This window comes from Sinocyclocheilus grahami, unplaced genomic scaffold (assembly GCF_001515645.1).
Source record: "Sinocyclocheilus grahami isolate Dianchi unplaced genomic scaffold, SAMN03320097.WGS_v1.1 scaffold1564.1, whole genome shotgun sequence".
Taxonomy (NCBI): Eukaryota; Metazoa; Chordata; class Actinopteri; order Cypriniformes; family Cyprinidae; genus Sinocyclocheilus; species Sinocyclocheilus grahami.
Window position 1 is genome coordinate 137,341 of NW_015506743.1, and position 17,500 is coordinate 154,840.

Genomic DNA, 17,500 nt, shown 5'->3' on the forward strand with positions numbered 1-17,500 from the left:
TAGTTAGGGTGTTGCGGTTGGTGATCTGCAGTTGTTAGTGTGTTCTGAGTGGTTATAGGCTTGCTGGGCAGTTGCTAGGGTGTTCTGAGTGGTTATAGGCTTGCTGGGTAGTTGCTAGGGTGTTCGGGTGGTTGCTAGGCAGTTGCTAGGGTGTTCTGAGTGGTTATAGGCTTGCTATGCAGTTGCTAGGGTGTTCGGGTGGTTGCTAGGCAGTTGCTAGGGTGTTCTGAGTGGTTATAGGCTATAAAATATAAAAATAAAAATATAAAAAGTTAATATTAATAATAATATTTTGGAAGTTGCAAATGCTGTGTCAGTATGTACTGAAAAGATATTTCGATCTGTGCTTTTTCAAAGATCAAACCATGGGAACAAGAACTCAGACAGAAAGTGCTGTTGATTTCAGCTTCCTGTTGGTCCAGCCGTGAGACTCAGGCCGAAGCAAAAGACAGACAGAAATAAAAGGCCAATTACCACACGCATTCCCTCAAAATCAATCGGTTATCTGACCTGATCCAAAAATACATGTAGTTTAGCACAACATTTACAAATGAAAACACACGCAGACCGCTGAAGTCAGAAGTTTCACAGCTACCACCCCCTTTACTGCAGTTCTGGAGCTTTAACTGCTCGCATTGTGCAAGAATTGTAAAATATTCCGAGTCCGTCTGTCTTCAGTCTTGCGGTTGGCATCAGCCACATGTGTGATCAAACCTGCTGAGTCGACAACATTCACACACACTGCATGACGACAGACAGACACAGACGGACTGAATCATTCTCAAGGCAAAACTGATCATATTTCACACAAGTCTGCAGCACAAAACGAACGTGACGAGAAAGAAACACCAAATAATACAATAAACAAACAGCGCAAGCAGTGCAGTCCGATTCAGAATGACTCCTACGAACAACTCTTTTAAAGAATCATTCTAACGAACGGTTCAAATGTGCATCAGACGACGAATCCCCAACAGCTGTGGTCGGATTCCTGTAAAAGCCGGTCGATCATTAATGTCCCGTATTAAAGCACTAATGCAAACTAATGATCGCTTTAATTAAATCTGTCACATGACGCATGATGATGATGTCATCGGCTCTTAGGGGACAAACTCAGAGATATAAACGATTCATAAAGTAGATGTTTTCTTTTGATTGGTTTGAGTTGGTCTCATTATAATGAGCTTTATTTCAAAACTAAAGTGTTTATGATACGTCCTCATTTAGATAAACGTGTGTGTTTGTGCTCCTCTTTTGTACGACAGGTATTTCTTCACAGGTCAAGAGTTTTCGATCTAATAGATGTCAAAGACCCACATATATGACGATTCTCCTGCCAACAACTCCTATCCTAAAATGTAAAAGGCAACTATTTTCATGCATAAAGACTAAATTTATACTAATTTGATTTGATATACTATGCCAATTGAAAACATTATTTTGAAAATATTTAGTTTCTATTAAGTTTTTTACTCACTGTACTACTGTACTATTTATTTATTAATTTATTCACTCAATCATTCAGTTTAATCTCATATTTATTTATTTTAATCTAATTTTATTGTTTACTTATTTTAATTCAATTATCTAATTTGTATTATTTATTTTAATCTAATTATTTAGTATTATTTATTTAATTATTTTATAGCTTACATATTGTCATTCATTTATTAATTTATTTGAATTAATTTTAATTATTTTAATCAATTTTAATATTGTATTATTTATGTATTTATTCATATCTCGTTTTTATTTATTTGTTTAATTTAATTTTATTGTTTACTTATCTTTATTTATTTATCTGTTTGTTTGTTTATTTAAATCAAATTTAATTAATTTTTTATTTTTATTGTTTATTTTAATCTATTTATTTATTTAAATTGAATTTTCATTATTTAATTTAATCAAATTTTGTATTATTTTATTTATTTGCTTGTTTTGATACACAAATGCAGATGCAGACACGCTGTAAAGATTTTCCACTAATGTTTCCTTCAAATGTCAACCAAATCCAAGCAGTTTAACTAACTTTAACATGCTCAGAAAAGTTATCTTCCAAATGTTGCTCCACCACAACAGCAGTTGATCTGAAAGAGAAATACTGCTAATGAGAACACACACACACACACACACACACACACACAGACACAGACACAGACACAGACACACAGACACACACACAGACACAGACACAGACACAGACACACAGACACACACACAGACACAGACACAGACACAGACACACAGACACACACACAGACACAGACACAGACACAGACACACAGACACACACACAGACACAGACACAGACACAGACACACAGACACACACACAGACACAGACACAGACACAGACACACAGACACACACACAGACACAGACACAGACACAGACACACAGACACACACACAGACACAGACACAGACACAGACACACAGACACACACACAGACACAGACACAGACACAGACACACAGACACACACACAGACACAGACACAGACACAGACACACAGACACACACACAGACACAGACACAGACACAGACACACAGACACACACACAGACACAGACACAGACACAGACACACAGACACACACACAGACACAGACACAGACACAGACACACAGACACACACACAGACACAGACACAGACACAGACACACAGACACACACACAGACACAGACACAGACACAGACACACAGACACTACAGACACTACAGACACTACAGACACTACAGACACACACACACACACAGACACAGACACAGACAGACAGACACAGACACACAGCCACACACACACAGACAGACACACACACACACACACACAGACGCACACACACAGACAGACGCAGACACACAGACAGACAGACACACAGACAGACACAGACACTACACACACACACAAACTCACACACAGACTCACACACACTCACAAACACACACACACACACACTCGCACACACGCACTCACACGCACTCACACACACTCACACACACTCACACACACTCACACACAAGCATTCTCATCTGTGTGCTGAAATACTTGTCATAACTCTACGACGAGCCAATGTTTCTATTTCTGTGTTTAAAGCAACATGCTGCATAAACAGAGACATAGAACAGCATATTTTCTGCAGCTTTCACTCTTATTTATGTCGTCCAAACAGCAGGATCTGAGCCTCAGCCAACAAACGCTCAAGCACTTCATACCAACATATGCACGAAATACAGCAGTCTGTCCAAACAACCCATCGCTTCATATCCAAAAGAGAAGCTTGTCAGACACTTTCAGGCCCAAACTTCAGTCCTGTGACGTTCAGCCGCTGTGCGTTTAGATATGCGGCCTGAACTGAGCGTCTCACTCTCACTCACAGAATGAAGAGAGAGAAGAAACGACATGCGAGAAGAGAAGAAAAACAAAACAGCACGCTTGATGGACCACCGGGACGAGTCTGATTTCAGGGTAAGACAAGAAAACAGTTTCTGAGTGAATCAAGCAAAACGAGACGCTCGCACAAGCAGATCCGTTCAGGCACGCACAGAAAACAGGGAAGATTCACAATCCGGTAATGAAGATTTTGCTGGCAAAAATAAGCAAACACTGAATTTCACAAATGTTTTTATGCATTTTTTAAAATATTTTTTAAACAATTTTTCAAAATAAATCAAAAATGGTTTTCAGTATGTACAGTTATATTGGACCATAAGTTAAAATAAATATTCTAGGCCTTCATTTTAGTGAAAACAGTGTGGAAAACATGACTTATTTGATATTTTAAAATAGATTTTTACTGCATTGTATTTTATTTTAGTAATTATGAATATATATATATATATACACACACACACAATTAAATAAATAAATATATATTTATGTCTTATATTTATATTACAAAATATTTAACTATATTATTATAATACAATTATAATATACACACACACAACCACACATTTCTATATTAATTAAATTATATAAATTACATATTAATATATAAATATAAAATATGAATATATTTAAGTTCAGTATTTATATGCACATGTAATATTTGATTTTATATATAGTATATATTAATTTAAAAATATACTATTAAGTAACTAAATAAATATTTACATATTATATTGCATGCATTACATGCACATGTAATATACTTTTTTATTATATTTAAATATTTAAATATATTATTATAATACAATTACAGACACACATATAGCACATGTAATATTTAATTATACATATTTAATTATATTTATATAATTGTATTTAATATTTAATAAAATATCATATATATTAAATATGAAATATAACACATTTAAATATCATATACTTCTAATTATATACGATATTTTAATATTATAACACAAGGAAGAATACAATTTTTATTTCTACATACCAATTAAATATAAAAATCAATTTGTATTGCATTTTTTTAATGCATTTGGCAAAAAAAAGAAAAAAACAAGTTCAGACAGAAATGTTGGCTATATCGTCCAGCCCTATTATTAAATTCCAAACAAAAAGTTGTTCAAAATTCAATATTTCAGCAGCTTGGTGAGCTACTTTAATAAACTGATCATCAGCATTCACGGATCACAGCAACAAAACGAGGTGCCGAAACACGGTTTATCAGCACCGAAGCCCGTCCTTACCTCCAGCACGGGCCCGGCTCCGAGGATGATCTGCTCCACGCCGCTGGCGAAGCCCTTCTGGCTGAGTGCCGTCAGGTGGTGGATCAGGAAGTTGGTGCTCTGCGTCTTTCCCGAGCCGCTCTCCCCCGAGATCACGATGCACTGGTTCCTCCTCCTCTGCAGCATGGCGTGATACGCCGCGTCGGCCACCGCGTAAACATGCGGCTCCAGCTTCCCCAGCCGGTGGTTATCGTACATCTTGACGTATTTGGGATTATAGATGGGCAGGAACTTGAAGGGATTGACGACGATCAGGATCCCGCCCACGTACGTGTAGATCTTCTCCTGACGGAAGCGTCCGCGCAGGTTCTCCAGCAAGGTCCGCTCGTTTAGATCCGGCAGCGCACACAGGTCGGCGTACTGTCCCGAGGGAGGCTGCGGGAGCAGGCCGCGCTCCACCATCCGCCGGCGCTCCTCCGTCACGCGCAGCCACATCTGCAGGTTCCCGTAGCGGATGGATCCGTCCAGGTCCTTCTCGCGCAGGAGGAAGCGGTAATCCTCGCCGGCCAACCGGTTCTCCAGCGCCATGCGCGGCCACAGCATCATGCGCTGCACGGGACAGTCGCACGGGTTCAGGATCCACTCCTCTCCGCCGAACTCCTTGACCTCGGCGAGCACGTAGAGGCGCGCTCGGTCCAGCTGCAGCCGCTCGATGACCCGCTCGATGACCTCCGCCGCAGACGTCACCTTCCGCGCAGAGACGGGGCAGTAGATGGTGCCCTCAGACAGAGCGCCGGGATACACGTGCAGCGTGAACTCCGAGTCCTCGTAACGGCGACGCCCTCCGGCGTCATGGCAACTCATGATGCTGCAGCAGCTCCCATCAGCACCAGACGCTCCGCCAACACAAGCCTCGCCCGACGGATTCACGACATCCCACCTGCGGACAGACCAAACACAACCGTCAGTCAGAACGAAACTACGGTCCAGCAGTTTAAAAAAATGAATTGAATTGAATTGAATTGAATTGAATTGAATTGAATTGAATAGAATAGAATAGAATAGAATAGAATAGAATAGAATGGAAAAGAAAAGTTGCTTGGTACTAAAATACTCAAATAAAAATAAAAATAAATTAAAGCTAAACTGAAATTTAAAAAAATAAATACATTTTAAAAATCACAAAAGCACAAAAAATTACTTAATAATTCATGACTTAAAGAATAAAATTAAAATTGAAAATATAAAAACAAACGGTAATTCACACAACAATACTATAACAGTATATAAATAATAGCAAAATAAATAAAAATAAAAATATTACAAGATAACCCTAAAGTTAGAAATGTTGCCTGAACATAAACTGAAATAAGTTTAAGGACTAAAATGATTAAAACGTTAACTGAAATACAAATAGATTAAGGCTAAATAGAAATATTGGAGAATAAAAATGACAAAAGCACAAAACAAAATTACTAAAACAAAGATTTTAATGAAGACTGAAAATATAAAAATAAATGGTAATTAAAAAGAAAAACACTATAACAGTATAGGAATACTGAAAACTTGTAAACTGAAATAAGTTTAAGTTAAAGCACTACAATTATTAAAACTAAAAATCAAATCAAATCAATTAAAGCTAAATAGAAATATTTGACAAACAAAAACTAATGACAAAAGCACAAAACAAAATCATTAAAACTTAAAATAAAATTAAATCGAAAACTGAAAATAGAACAATTAATATTAATTCAAAACATAAAATACTTTAACAGTATATAAGTAATAGCAAAATAAAATAAATAATTTTAGATTAAAAAAATTACAACTAAACTTCCACATTTAAATTTCCAAGGTAACATTTCTAATTTAAGTACTAAAATTATTACAACTAAAACTGAAATAAAAATAAAAACTTTTTAAATGTTTTAGTTTTAGCAATTTTAGTACTTCAACTTAAACATTTAAGGCAACGTCTCTAATTTACATTTAAGATTAAGTCGAAGTACAAAAATTGCTAAAAACTAAAATTTTTATTAAAATTAATTCAAGCTAAATTGAAATATATATATATATATATATATATAAAAAGACAAAAACACACAAAACTAAATTACTAAAACCTAAACTTAAAATTAAATTGTAAACGAATCTAAATATAAACGGTCATTCAAAACATACTCTAAGAGTATATAAATAAGAAACAGCACTGTCTCTCGAAAGTTGCATGAACTGGAGTCCGAGAGACGTAACGATACTACGATCAGCGGCTTGCGGCATGTCAAGGTCACGTTCAGTGAGGTTTTATAGGTTTGTTGAAGTCATTTGAAGAATTCGTTTGTGAACAAAACCCTGCTATTTCTATTTCAGAGGCACGTCCAAAACAAAACAACTGCATGACGAGCGTCAGCAGAAGATCATCGAGACACCAACACGCTGTCATCCTTCACTCGCTCAGCTCGTTTTAAACACACGTCACGTTCTTGTTTCACAAAAAAGTATTTTTATAGCATCTTCACAATGAAGGAAAACAATCTACAAAACGAGTATGAGTCTCAAGATGCCATATGATCGATTTGTGTGAGGAATAGATCCAAAAAGTCAACATTAGCATCAAAACAGACTATTTACTTTATAAAAAACAAGTTCACACATGCATGCATATTACACCTTTACACTTACATGTTATTTACCCATCTCTGGGTTTGATAGTTGTTTCTGTTATGATTATACTGTATTTATTAGTTTGATCTGGTCTTATACATTTCTGTATGTTAATTTAGTTTTATTAGATTTTTTTTTAAGTGGAGGCTTTAAATAAATCCTTGATTTTGAGGACATTATGAATTTATTAATTTTATGTTCTTGCTTTTAATTGCAATAAACACATAAAATACGTAATTAAAAAAGTATTTATTATTTATAATAATTTTAATAATTCATTTACAATCATTTTTATTTGGATTAATCAAAATAGAGCAAAATCTAAAACATTATATAATAAAAATTTATTTTTATTATTTATAATATAATGTTTTATTTTGATTAATTGTTCACAATAATTTGTATTTTTATTTATTTTTATTAACAATTCAATAAAATTACAATAGAATACATCTAAAATAAAAAAGTTTTATTTTAGTGTTTATAATGCAATATTTTATTTTATTCTATTTTTTTCTATTTATTTGTTCACAATAATTTTTATTTTTATTAACAATTCAATAAAATTACAATAGAATACATCTAAAATAAAAAAGTTTTATTTTAGTGTTTATAATGCAATATTTTATTTTATTCTATTTTTTTCTATTTATTTGTTCACAATAATTGTGATTTATTTTTATTAACAATTCAATAAAATTACAATAGAATACATCTAAAATAAAAAAGTTTTATTTTAGTGTTTATAATGCAATATTTTATTTTATTCTATTTTTTTCTATTTATTTGTTCACAATAATTTTTATTTTTATTAACAATTCAATAAAATTACAATAGAATACATCTAAAATAAAAAAGTTTTATTTTAGTGTTTATAATGCAATATTTTATTTTATTCTATTTTTTTCTATTTATTTGTTCACAATAATTTTTATTTTTATTAACAATTCAATAAAATTACAATAGAATACATCTAAAATAAAAAAGTTTTATTTTAGTGTTTATAATGCAATATTTTATTTTATTCTATTTTTTTCTATTTATTTGTTCACAATAATTGTGATTTATTTTTATTAACAATTCAATAAAATTACAATAGAATACATCTAAAATAAAAATGCATTATTTTAGTATTTATAATGCAATATTTTATTTTGTTCTATTTTTTCTATTTAATTGTTCACAATAATTATTTTTTTTATTTGTTTTTTATTTATAATTATTCAAAACAGAACAAAAGCTCAAATATAATATTATAAAAAAATATTTTATAAATATTTTATATTTGATGAATTATTCACAACACTTAGAAAATCTAACATTAAATATGAATAAATAAAACTATATGTGTGTGCACATATAGAGTATATACATATATATAAAATGTGGGTGAGTAAACGTAATTTAAAGCAGATTCTTTCCGAGATGCATTTCAAAAGCATACACCAAAATAAAAGAGCAAGAAAGAGGAAGGAAGAGAGCGGAGGTGTTAAAGCAGGTTAAAAACAGCCGGGCAAACATATAATGCAGATGAACAGATGGAAGAGAGTGAAAGAGAGAGAGATTTAAGCAGAGAGCAACAGCTCTGTTCACAAACCTAATGCTTCCTTCATAATCAATGCAATGCAATGCAACTACTCTTCACGGGAGTTGCTGCCTATGTAGGGCACTTCAAATCAGATGAGCTTATCTTTCAGTCAGGATGCTCCCTAGAAGACACATATATATATATATATATAAAAACTTTATATTAAATCTATAGTACATTTTTATTTTTATTAAATTATATTATAATATAATATTTTATATTTTGTTTTATTTTGATGAATCATTCACAATAATTGTTATTTTTTTAAATGTACTATTCATCAAAATAGAACAAAATATAAAATAAGACATTATAAATAAATATAATATTTTATATTTTGCTCTATTTTGATGAATCCTCCACAATCATTTTAATGTATATAGTGCCTAAATTAAAAATTGTTAAAAATAAATAAACAAACAAAATATTTATACTATGCCTTTTATACGGTGTGAAAAAAAAATAATAAAAATTTTAAAAAGTTTTTAATGACAAAGATTTTTTTTAATTAAATATCTGGATTTTATTTGTGTGATTATACCAAAGTCAAAAAATTTCAATATTATCTGGAAACTATTTAGTTTATTATAAACTCATTTATAAATGATAAATACCATTTGGATGCATTTAAAAATCATTAAAATATATATGTTTTTACATCTTGCTGTTAAAAAATAGGGCTGTGTCTACAGAATATAAAATTAATTAATCTCATGATTTCTTTAGAAAGAAATGCAACAATAATAATATTAATAATAATTTCTAATTGTGCTACAAATATACTGTTAAAACAATTATGATGTGTTGATGTGAACTTTGACAGCCCTAAAAAATAAATTAATAAACACTTAAAATATGTATAATAAAACAAGTGTGGCTTATATTTTGAAACAGCACATATGTTAATATTTTTATATAATTAAATATATTTTATAAATTATATTTTTTACAAAGAGATCAATATGAATATATAAAAAACTTGTTTTATATAATTATTAAATTAAATAATAATATATAATTATAAACTATATATACTTACATATTTTTATTTAGAATAAATAGAATCGTATAAAGTCGTAAATAAATAAATGAACACATAAAGCAGGTTCAATCTGTTGAAGTCGTCATCCAAAAATCACAGCATCCCAAAAGCTTCTCTGGATGTTTTTGGTGTTTCTGATAAGACACGACGACGACATCCGATCTGAATGCATCGCATCCAACGCCTCATCAAACTACAAATCATGCAAACACACCGAACAGACCAAGAGTGGAAACACTGGGCCAATCCCGTCTGAAAGAGAGCATCACTTGGCCTACTTACAAAGGGCACTTGAAGTACATACTGTGAAGGGTGCAGGACATCACGGTCTCATGTGCATGCATTATAAAACAGATGCATGCCATGCAACTTCATTTTGAATCAGAACGACACCTTAAAGTCGCAGCACAACTCACGCAACTCTTGCAAATAAAGCCTTTACATCAAGCTTTGTGTTAACTTGTATCAAAGCTTTTATAACTAAAACTAAATATAGGTCTAGTTTTCATTAAGTTACCAAAAGGCGATTAAAGCTGCCTTGCTGTGCGTGCATGTAAGTATTTGTTATATGAGTCAGATTTAAGAACATGTCTTTAAGAGCTGAAGAGAGTCAGAAAAGGTAAAGAGTTATGAGAAACTATGATGCGAGTCACGTTCAGCAGCAGCAGCTCTTAAAGCATCATAACCAGCTGCTGTGATGCTGTTCATCAAAGAACCAAAGAAAACAGAGCAAATCAATCATTTCTGTAGCTTTAAGCATTCATCTATATTTAATTTAGAATTTAGTGTTTGATAACTTTATCAATTTCTGTATATTTCCTGCTTGCTGAAGGGCAGACGCTGCTGAATATGACACATATTATAATGGGTTTACGTGAAGATTGTTTTAAATTCACTTAAATTAGAAGTTGTTATTTTTTAAAGTCTAATAAATGTTCAAATTGACAGCTCTCAGCTATACTGTAATGTTGAACGGCTAGTCAGTGGTTAAATATTATGAAAAAGAAAACAATTGTTATAGAGACATCAGCAGTACTGGTATCAGTGATACTCGCACTGTCATAAAAAAAAGATGTCATTAAACAAATATTAAAAATATACTGTCTTCATGTTGTTTCTACATTGATTTGAAGATTGAATGTAAAATGATTACAATATAAAAGTATATTTAAAAACTTTAATGTTAGGTGGGATTAATCGTGATTAATTTCAGAAAACAATGTGTGATTAATTAGTTGATTTTTTTAATTGATTGACAGCACTAGAAATAATATAAAAAATGAACATTAGATGAAAAACTTAAATTCAATTAATTAAAAAAAACATAAAATTAATCATTAATAACCAATTATAAATTAACTGGAAATTATCAAATAATTATTACACTTTTTTATTATTATAACATAACTGGAAACAAATAAATAATTAAAACTGAACTAAAACAAACTAGAGCATTTTTGTCAATTAAAATAAAGTTGAAATAAAATACAATATAAACATCAGAAGAAAAACTAGAAATGTTACCCTGGCAAGTAACTGAAAATAAGTTGAAGCACTAAAGTTATGGGAAATACATAATAATAAAAATAATCCTGAACTAAAACTAAAACTGAAGAAGAAGAAAAAAACTAAAATGTAAAATAAATAAATAAAAAGTAAATATAAAAATGACAAAAGTACAAAACAAAATGACTAAAAATTAAACAAATGAAAATGAAAAATAAAAAAAGTTACTTCAAAAATGAATAAAAACTATAAAAATATATATAGTATATAAACATTTTCCATGTTTCTACGTTAAAAACGTAATTGAAATAAGTAAAACTGGAAATAAATAAAAACAATATGAAAAACATTTTGTTAATTGAAAAAATAAAATTAAATAAAATAAATTTTTGGAAGAAAAACTTTTTTAAAAATTAGAAAATAAAAGCTACTTCAATATATTAGAAATTGTATAAAACTAATACTAAAATAACACTGACTTGCATACAGTCCTTTCATGAGGCATCCGTTAAAAGTGTACAAACATCATACTATACGTACAGTATATAACAAATGATAATCTGTAGGTTTACAAGAGCAATCGAGCATTTTGAAATCCCACAGAAACTTCAGAATGAATCATGCATCACATGACTGGCCATCATATGTACAGTAAACTCCACGAATGCCCTTTCAGATCGATCCTTTCAGAAACCGCCTGTCAGTCAAGTCATCAAACATACAGATTTCTAGCTGAAGTATCATCCTTATGAACCTGATGCTCAGAAAACCACGAACACTGATCTCCAGATCTCATTCATAACGCACAGACTCACCCTGTGACCTGCAGGGCAACGACGGGCATGGATGAGAACCAGACAGACTCAACTCCAACTCCAGAAAGACAAAACTAGACTCCAACAAGCAGCAGATCCTCATCTCTCAGTCCTGAACAGCCCATCATCATCATCACGCCTCCAACCATCAAACGCTGACATTCCAGAGCCTCGGGAAAGAGCATCAGCCGCAGCGGATCCCGGTTTGATCCTTATAAGGTGAGGAAGCAGAAGTCCGGGAGAGAAACAAGGGACCGAATGGAGCTTAAAAAGGACGGACGCGCATCTGAATGCTGGACGGGGATCTGTTCACATCCCTTCTGCTGTCTGCCGCTCCTCCAGACACGTGTGTGTGTGTGTGTGTCTGTGTCTGTGAGAGAGTGTGTGTGTGAGAGAGAGAGAGAGAGTGTGTGTGAGAGAGAGAGAGAGTGTGTGTGTGTGTGTGTGTGTGTGTGAGTGTGTGTGTGTGTGAGAGTGTGTTATGTGATAATATATGTACAATATGGTCATGAATACGTTTTTTTTAACTATATATATGCCTGTATAACTTGTTCGCTGTTTATTGCTTTGGCAACATTGTGCTGTTCTACAGTCATGCCAATAAAGCTCATTTGAATTGAATTGAATTTAATAGAATTGAATTGAAAGAAAGAGAGAGAGAGAAATGTAAGAGAGAAAAGTTTTGTTTTCTTCTTCGTTTTTTTTTTTTTTTAGTTAAGACAATATCTTAACTATTTTCTTATTTCTTGTTTATAAAAAATTTATCAATGATACATAATTATTCACTTACTGATTTATAGGTCTATTCTTGTTTTGTTAATGCATTATATAATCATTAGTTGTTCTTTGTTCATGTAATGGACAATGCTTTGGCAATACTGTGCAAGTCATGCCAATAAAGCTCACTTGAAAGGGAGAGATAATTTTTTATTTTATTTTAACCACCTTTATTACAAATATAATTCACAACACAATTAAATGACAATATCTGACTCACTAAATCACCTTCAAAGCCAGAGCACAAAGCCTCATTGTAACACCCATTCCCTTCAAAGGAAACAAGAACATCCATATGCTTATAGTCATTCAAATCAACCAGTGTTCTTGCTTGCATGCATGTTCAAAAACAATGCAACTCCGTTCTGTTCCAAATTTTGTTTCCGCTTTTTTCTGCATTCATCAGAAATGTGCGCATGAACATCAGCTATCAGCAAATATTGATCATAATTCAGTCTGAACTGTGCATGTTGACTGTGCCGTTTATTTATGAACGCATCTTGTGAACTTGCAATCGAGCTTGATAGAAACTACACTTCATTTTAGTTTTATAATATGTAGTTTACATACTTTATATATTTTTATGTATATACACGTTATACAATTAATATATATATAATTAATGTAGTACCAAATTGACGAATAAATAGTTATTATATTTTACTCTATATATACACTGTACATATATGTGCACAAATACATACATAAATCCAACAAATGAATAAAAACTCTTCATATATTTTTATGTATTTTGTGTGCATGTGTATAAAGTTTGTATATTTTTATTTAATTATATATTTATTTAGAATAATTAGGATAAATAAATTACATTTTATATACTGTACTTTATATACAGAGAGAGAGTACATTTAAATTATTTTAATTATATCATTTAATATACAATTTTATATTTTTTGTATTATAGCAATTTAATATATTTTTAAATTCTAATTTTTGCATTACAAAATTGCAGTTCTATAAATATAAATATATACATTTCTTTAAATAAATTACAAAACTTTGTGTGTAGATGTATATAATTTATATATAATTATTTATTTATTATTATTAAATCTCAAATTTTGAAAATAAAATAAAAGTAGAAATGATACCTTAACAACTAAGTTGAAGCACTAAAATAACTAACTGGACATAAATAAAGATTAAAACTCAAAAACATTTTTATTAATTGAAACAAAGTAAAATAATCAAATGCAATCTAAAAAATAAAATGGGAATGAAAATTAAATTGAAATTAAAATTTAAACTGAAATGATATGATATGATATATGAAATTAAATTAAATTAAATGATGAAATGAAATAAAATTAAATGAAGAAATGTATCATGAGGAACCAGGATCACAAGATCACAAACTGCAAAAAGTTACTGACCACCATACTCCACTAATGCCCTTTTAGTATTATCCTTTGAGAAATAAACAAAACAATAAATACTCTTTTTTTAATGAATACTTTTTTATATGTGCATATATACAGTATATAGATAGATGGATGGATGGATAAAGCTTGTGTTTTAAATGAGTTGCTCATGTTGTTAGGATGCTGCCTATGTAGACAGTATGAGTCTCCAGTTTCCTAAAGTGTTTTATTTGAGCTGCATGTGAGGACAAAAGAGTGAAACAAGAACCCGACAATCAGTCATTCCAGAAGAAAAGTGACATGCTCTCTGAAGTCCAGCCTGCTGAGGGTTTGAGACACTGCTGCTGGAACGAACAGATCAATAACAGCAGAACAATGTGAGTGCATTAGTCTAGACTTACAGGAAACACAGGGCAGATCTCAGGGGACGAGAGCAGACGTCACCCATGCATCAACACAAAAGACACTAATCACGTCAACAGCTGACATTAAGGGACATAATTATGGGACTGAAGTGATGCATGAAACACACGCCTTACAGAGAATACAGTGACAGTACACACTATATCCAGTACACTACAGACAGTACACACTACACGCTTCCATTTACATGTGCAATTCTGCTTTAATGACTTCCTCCCTCATGAGGAAATGCTCTCTCAGTAAATACAGCAATGATATCATCTGATATCAAATATCAGTGCTGTACAGTACAAATATTGACAAACTGCTTTTGTTCCTCTTTCGTAAGTCGCTTTGGATTGTGCTAAATGCATGAATGTAAAGAAAGATACAGTAAAGCAACAGAAGGATAAATAAATGAATGACATCAGCTTGCTATAGAAACAAGGAAAAAGAAGCCGTTCAATATTTCAGTAACGAGTTCAGCGCAGCTCCAGACATAAACGTAACGCTTCACATTGATCTGTAATTCATACGTTCATTATTCGGCCTCATGGTTCCCGCATGAATAGATTCCGCGGCTCTAATTATGACAAAGCATGTTCTATTTTAGTTCGTTTGACACACGGCTGCTAATACAGGAACAAATCCTCTCTCTTTGTGCCAGTTAAACACACGTATCAGTGCATCGCAATGCATTCTGGACTATCTGCGAAGAATACACGCACTGCTAAACAAGCTGACTAGGTAGGTAGCTCACTATGAACACAATAAAATCTAAATATAAACAAATAAATAGAAAACAAACAAACAAATAAAATAATGCATTCTGCAAAAAAAACTGACTAGGTAGGTCGCTCAAAGGAAATTTAAATAAATAAGAAATTAAGTATAAATAAGTAAAATGCAATGAAATAAAATAAATAAACTATAAACACATTATAAATAAATACAATTAAATTGCAATGTATTGTGGACTATTTGCAAGACTATTGTACATGCAAGACAAAAGAAGCTAGGTATATATATATATATATATATATAGTGCATAAATAAAATATTAATTTTAAAATTAATTTCAAATTTAATTTAATATAATTTAATTTCTGGGAAAGAATCTATGGAAAAGAAGCTGACTAGGTAGGTAGCTCACTAGGTTTTAAATCAATAAAAATATAAATAATGCAGTATAAATAAATAAATTACAATGAATAAAAATACAATATAAACAATACACTACAATCAGAAACAAACAAACAAATAAATTCAATTGCACTGCATTCTGGACTATATGCAAAAATACATGCAATGCAAAAGAAGCTGACTAGGTAGGTAGCTCACTAAGTTTTACAACAAAGGTCAGAGGTCAATAGAGTTACATCAAACTTCATAAATGTGTAGTTTATTGTCTTTCAACACCAACAGTCACGAGTTTTTTGACATGTAACAAGATTAGTGATTGGACGACGTCATTACATCCTCAGCCAATCCCAAGCTCTGTTCCTCCTGATTAACCAATGAAACACTCTCGCACGCAGTTACAACTTCAGACCCTCATTAAGAACCCAAAACCTTTAATGTGAAGGCCAATCAGACACTTAGCCTAACCGTCAGTCATCTGTGTCCACTGTGTTGGTTTATAGACTTACATCTACTCAAACACATTAAAATTAAACAATCTGTGGGCTGGTTAGTTTAGTATTGTTGGGTTTGTCACAAATATAAATGAGTTCCTTGCTCAGAATCCTTCAGAGAGATCAAAGCAGAACAAATCTGGCTTTAATGACAAGCGTGGGCGGCCCGGACGGGACAGAACCCGACCCATCCCAACCGGAGCGCAGGACCCACATCTGAGGAGCTCAGAAATCAGGCTCTGCATGAATGAGGCTTTGCAGACTGACTCCAGAAATCCAAACAGAATGACAGAGAGAGACTTTAACAGTCCTGAGATTCTGATTGGCTGTTCTGAAGATTTTGGACAATATAAACGGTTACATTAATTCTATGGAAATAATAAACGCTGCTAATGGAGCAACCACCAAAAAAACATCCTAGCAACCACATAGCAATGTCTTAGCAACCACCCAAGCAACAACCTTGCAATGTCTTAGCAACCACATTGTAACACACTTAAAAACAGCCCAAAACACCTTAGTAAGCACATAGCAACATATTAGTAACCACCCACAACAACCTAGCAACCACTCAAAAACACCCAAGCAATGTTCTAGAAACCACAAAGCAATGTCTTAGCAACCATCCACAACAGCCTAGCGAGCACACAGCAACATTTTAGTAACCACCCAGAACACCCTAGCAACAACCTTGCATTGACCTAGCAACCACACTGTAACACACTTTTTTTTAAAAAACAGTCTAGCAAGCACATAGCAACGTCTTAGTAACCACCCAGAACACCCTAACAACAACCTTGCATTGACCTAGAAACTACACTGTAACACAATTAAAAACGACCCAAAACACCCTAGCAAACACATAGCAACATCTTAGTAACCACCCACAACAACCCAGCAACCACTCAAAAAAACCTAGCAATATTCTAGCAACCACCTACAGCCTAGCAACCCCACAGTAACACTAACAACCACCCAAAACACCTTAGAAACTACAAAAAGCAATGTCTTAGCATCCACGCACAGCACCATATCAACAACCTTGCGATGTCTTAGCAACA

At 32.4% G+C, this 17,500-nt stretch overlaps 1 protein-coding gene across 1 annotated transcript in view; it reads right to left on the reverse strand.

The window, feature by feature from the left end:
- Positions 1-17,500, reverse strand: part of LOC107571199 (unconventional myosin-IXa-like) — a 94,731-nt gene that overhangs the window by 65,550 nt on the left and 11,681 nt on the right. Inside the window, 1 exon segment of the mRNA XM_016257499.1 lies at positions 4,651-5,569. Coding sequence (XP_016112985.1) covers positions 4,651-5,569 — 919 coding nt within the window.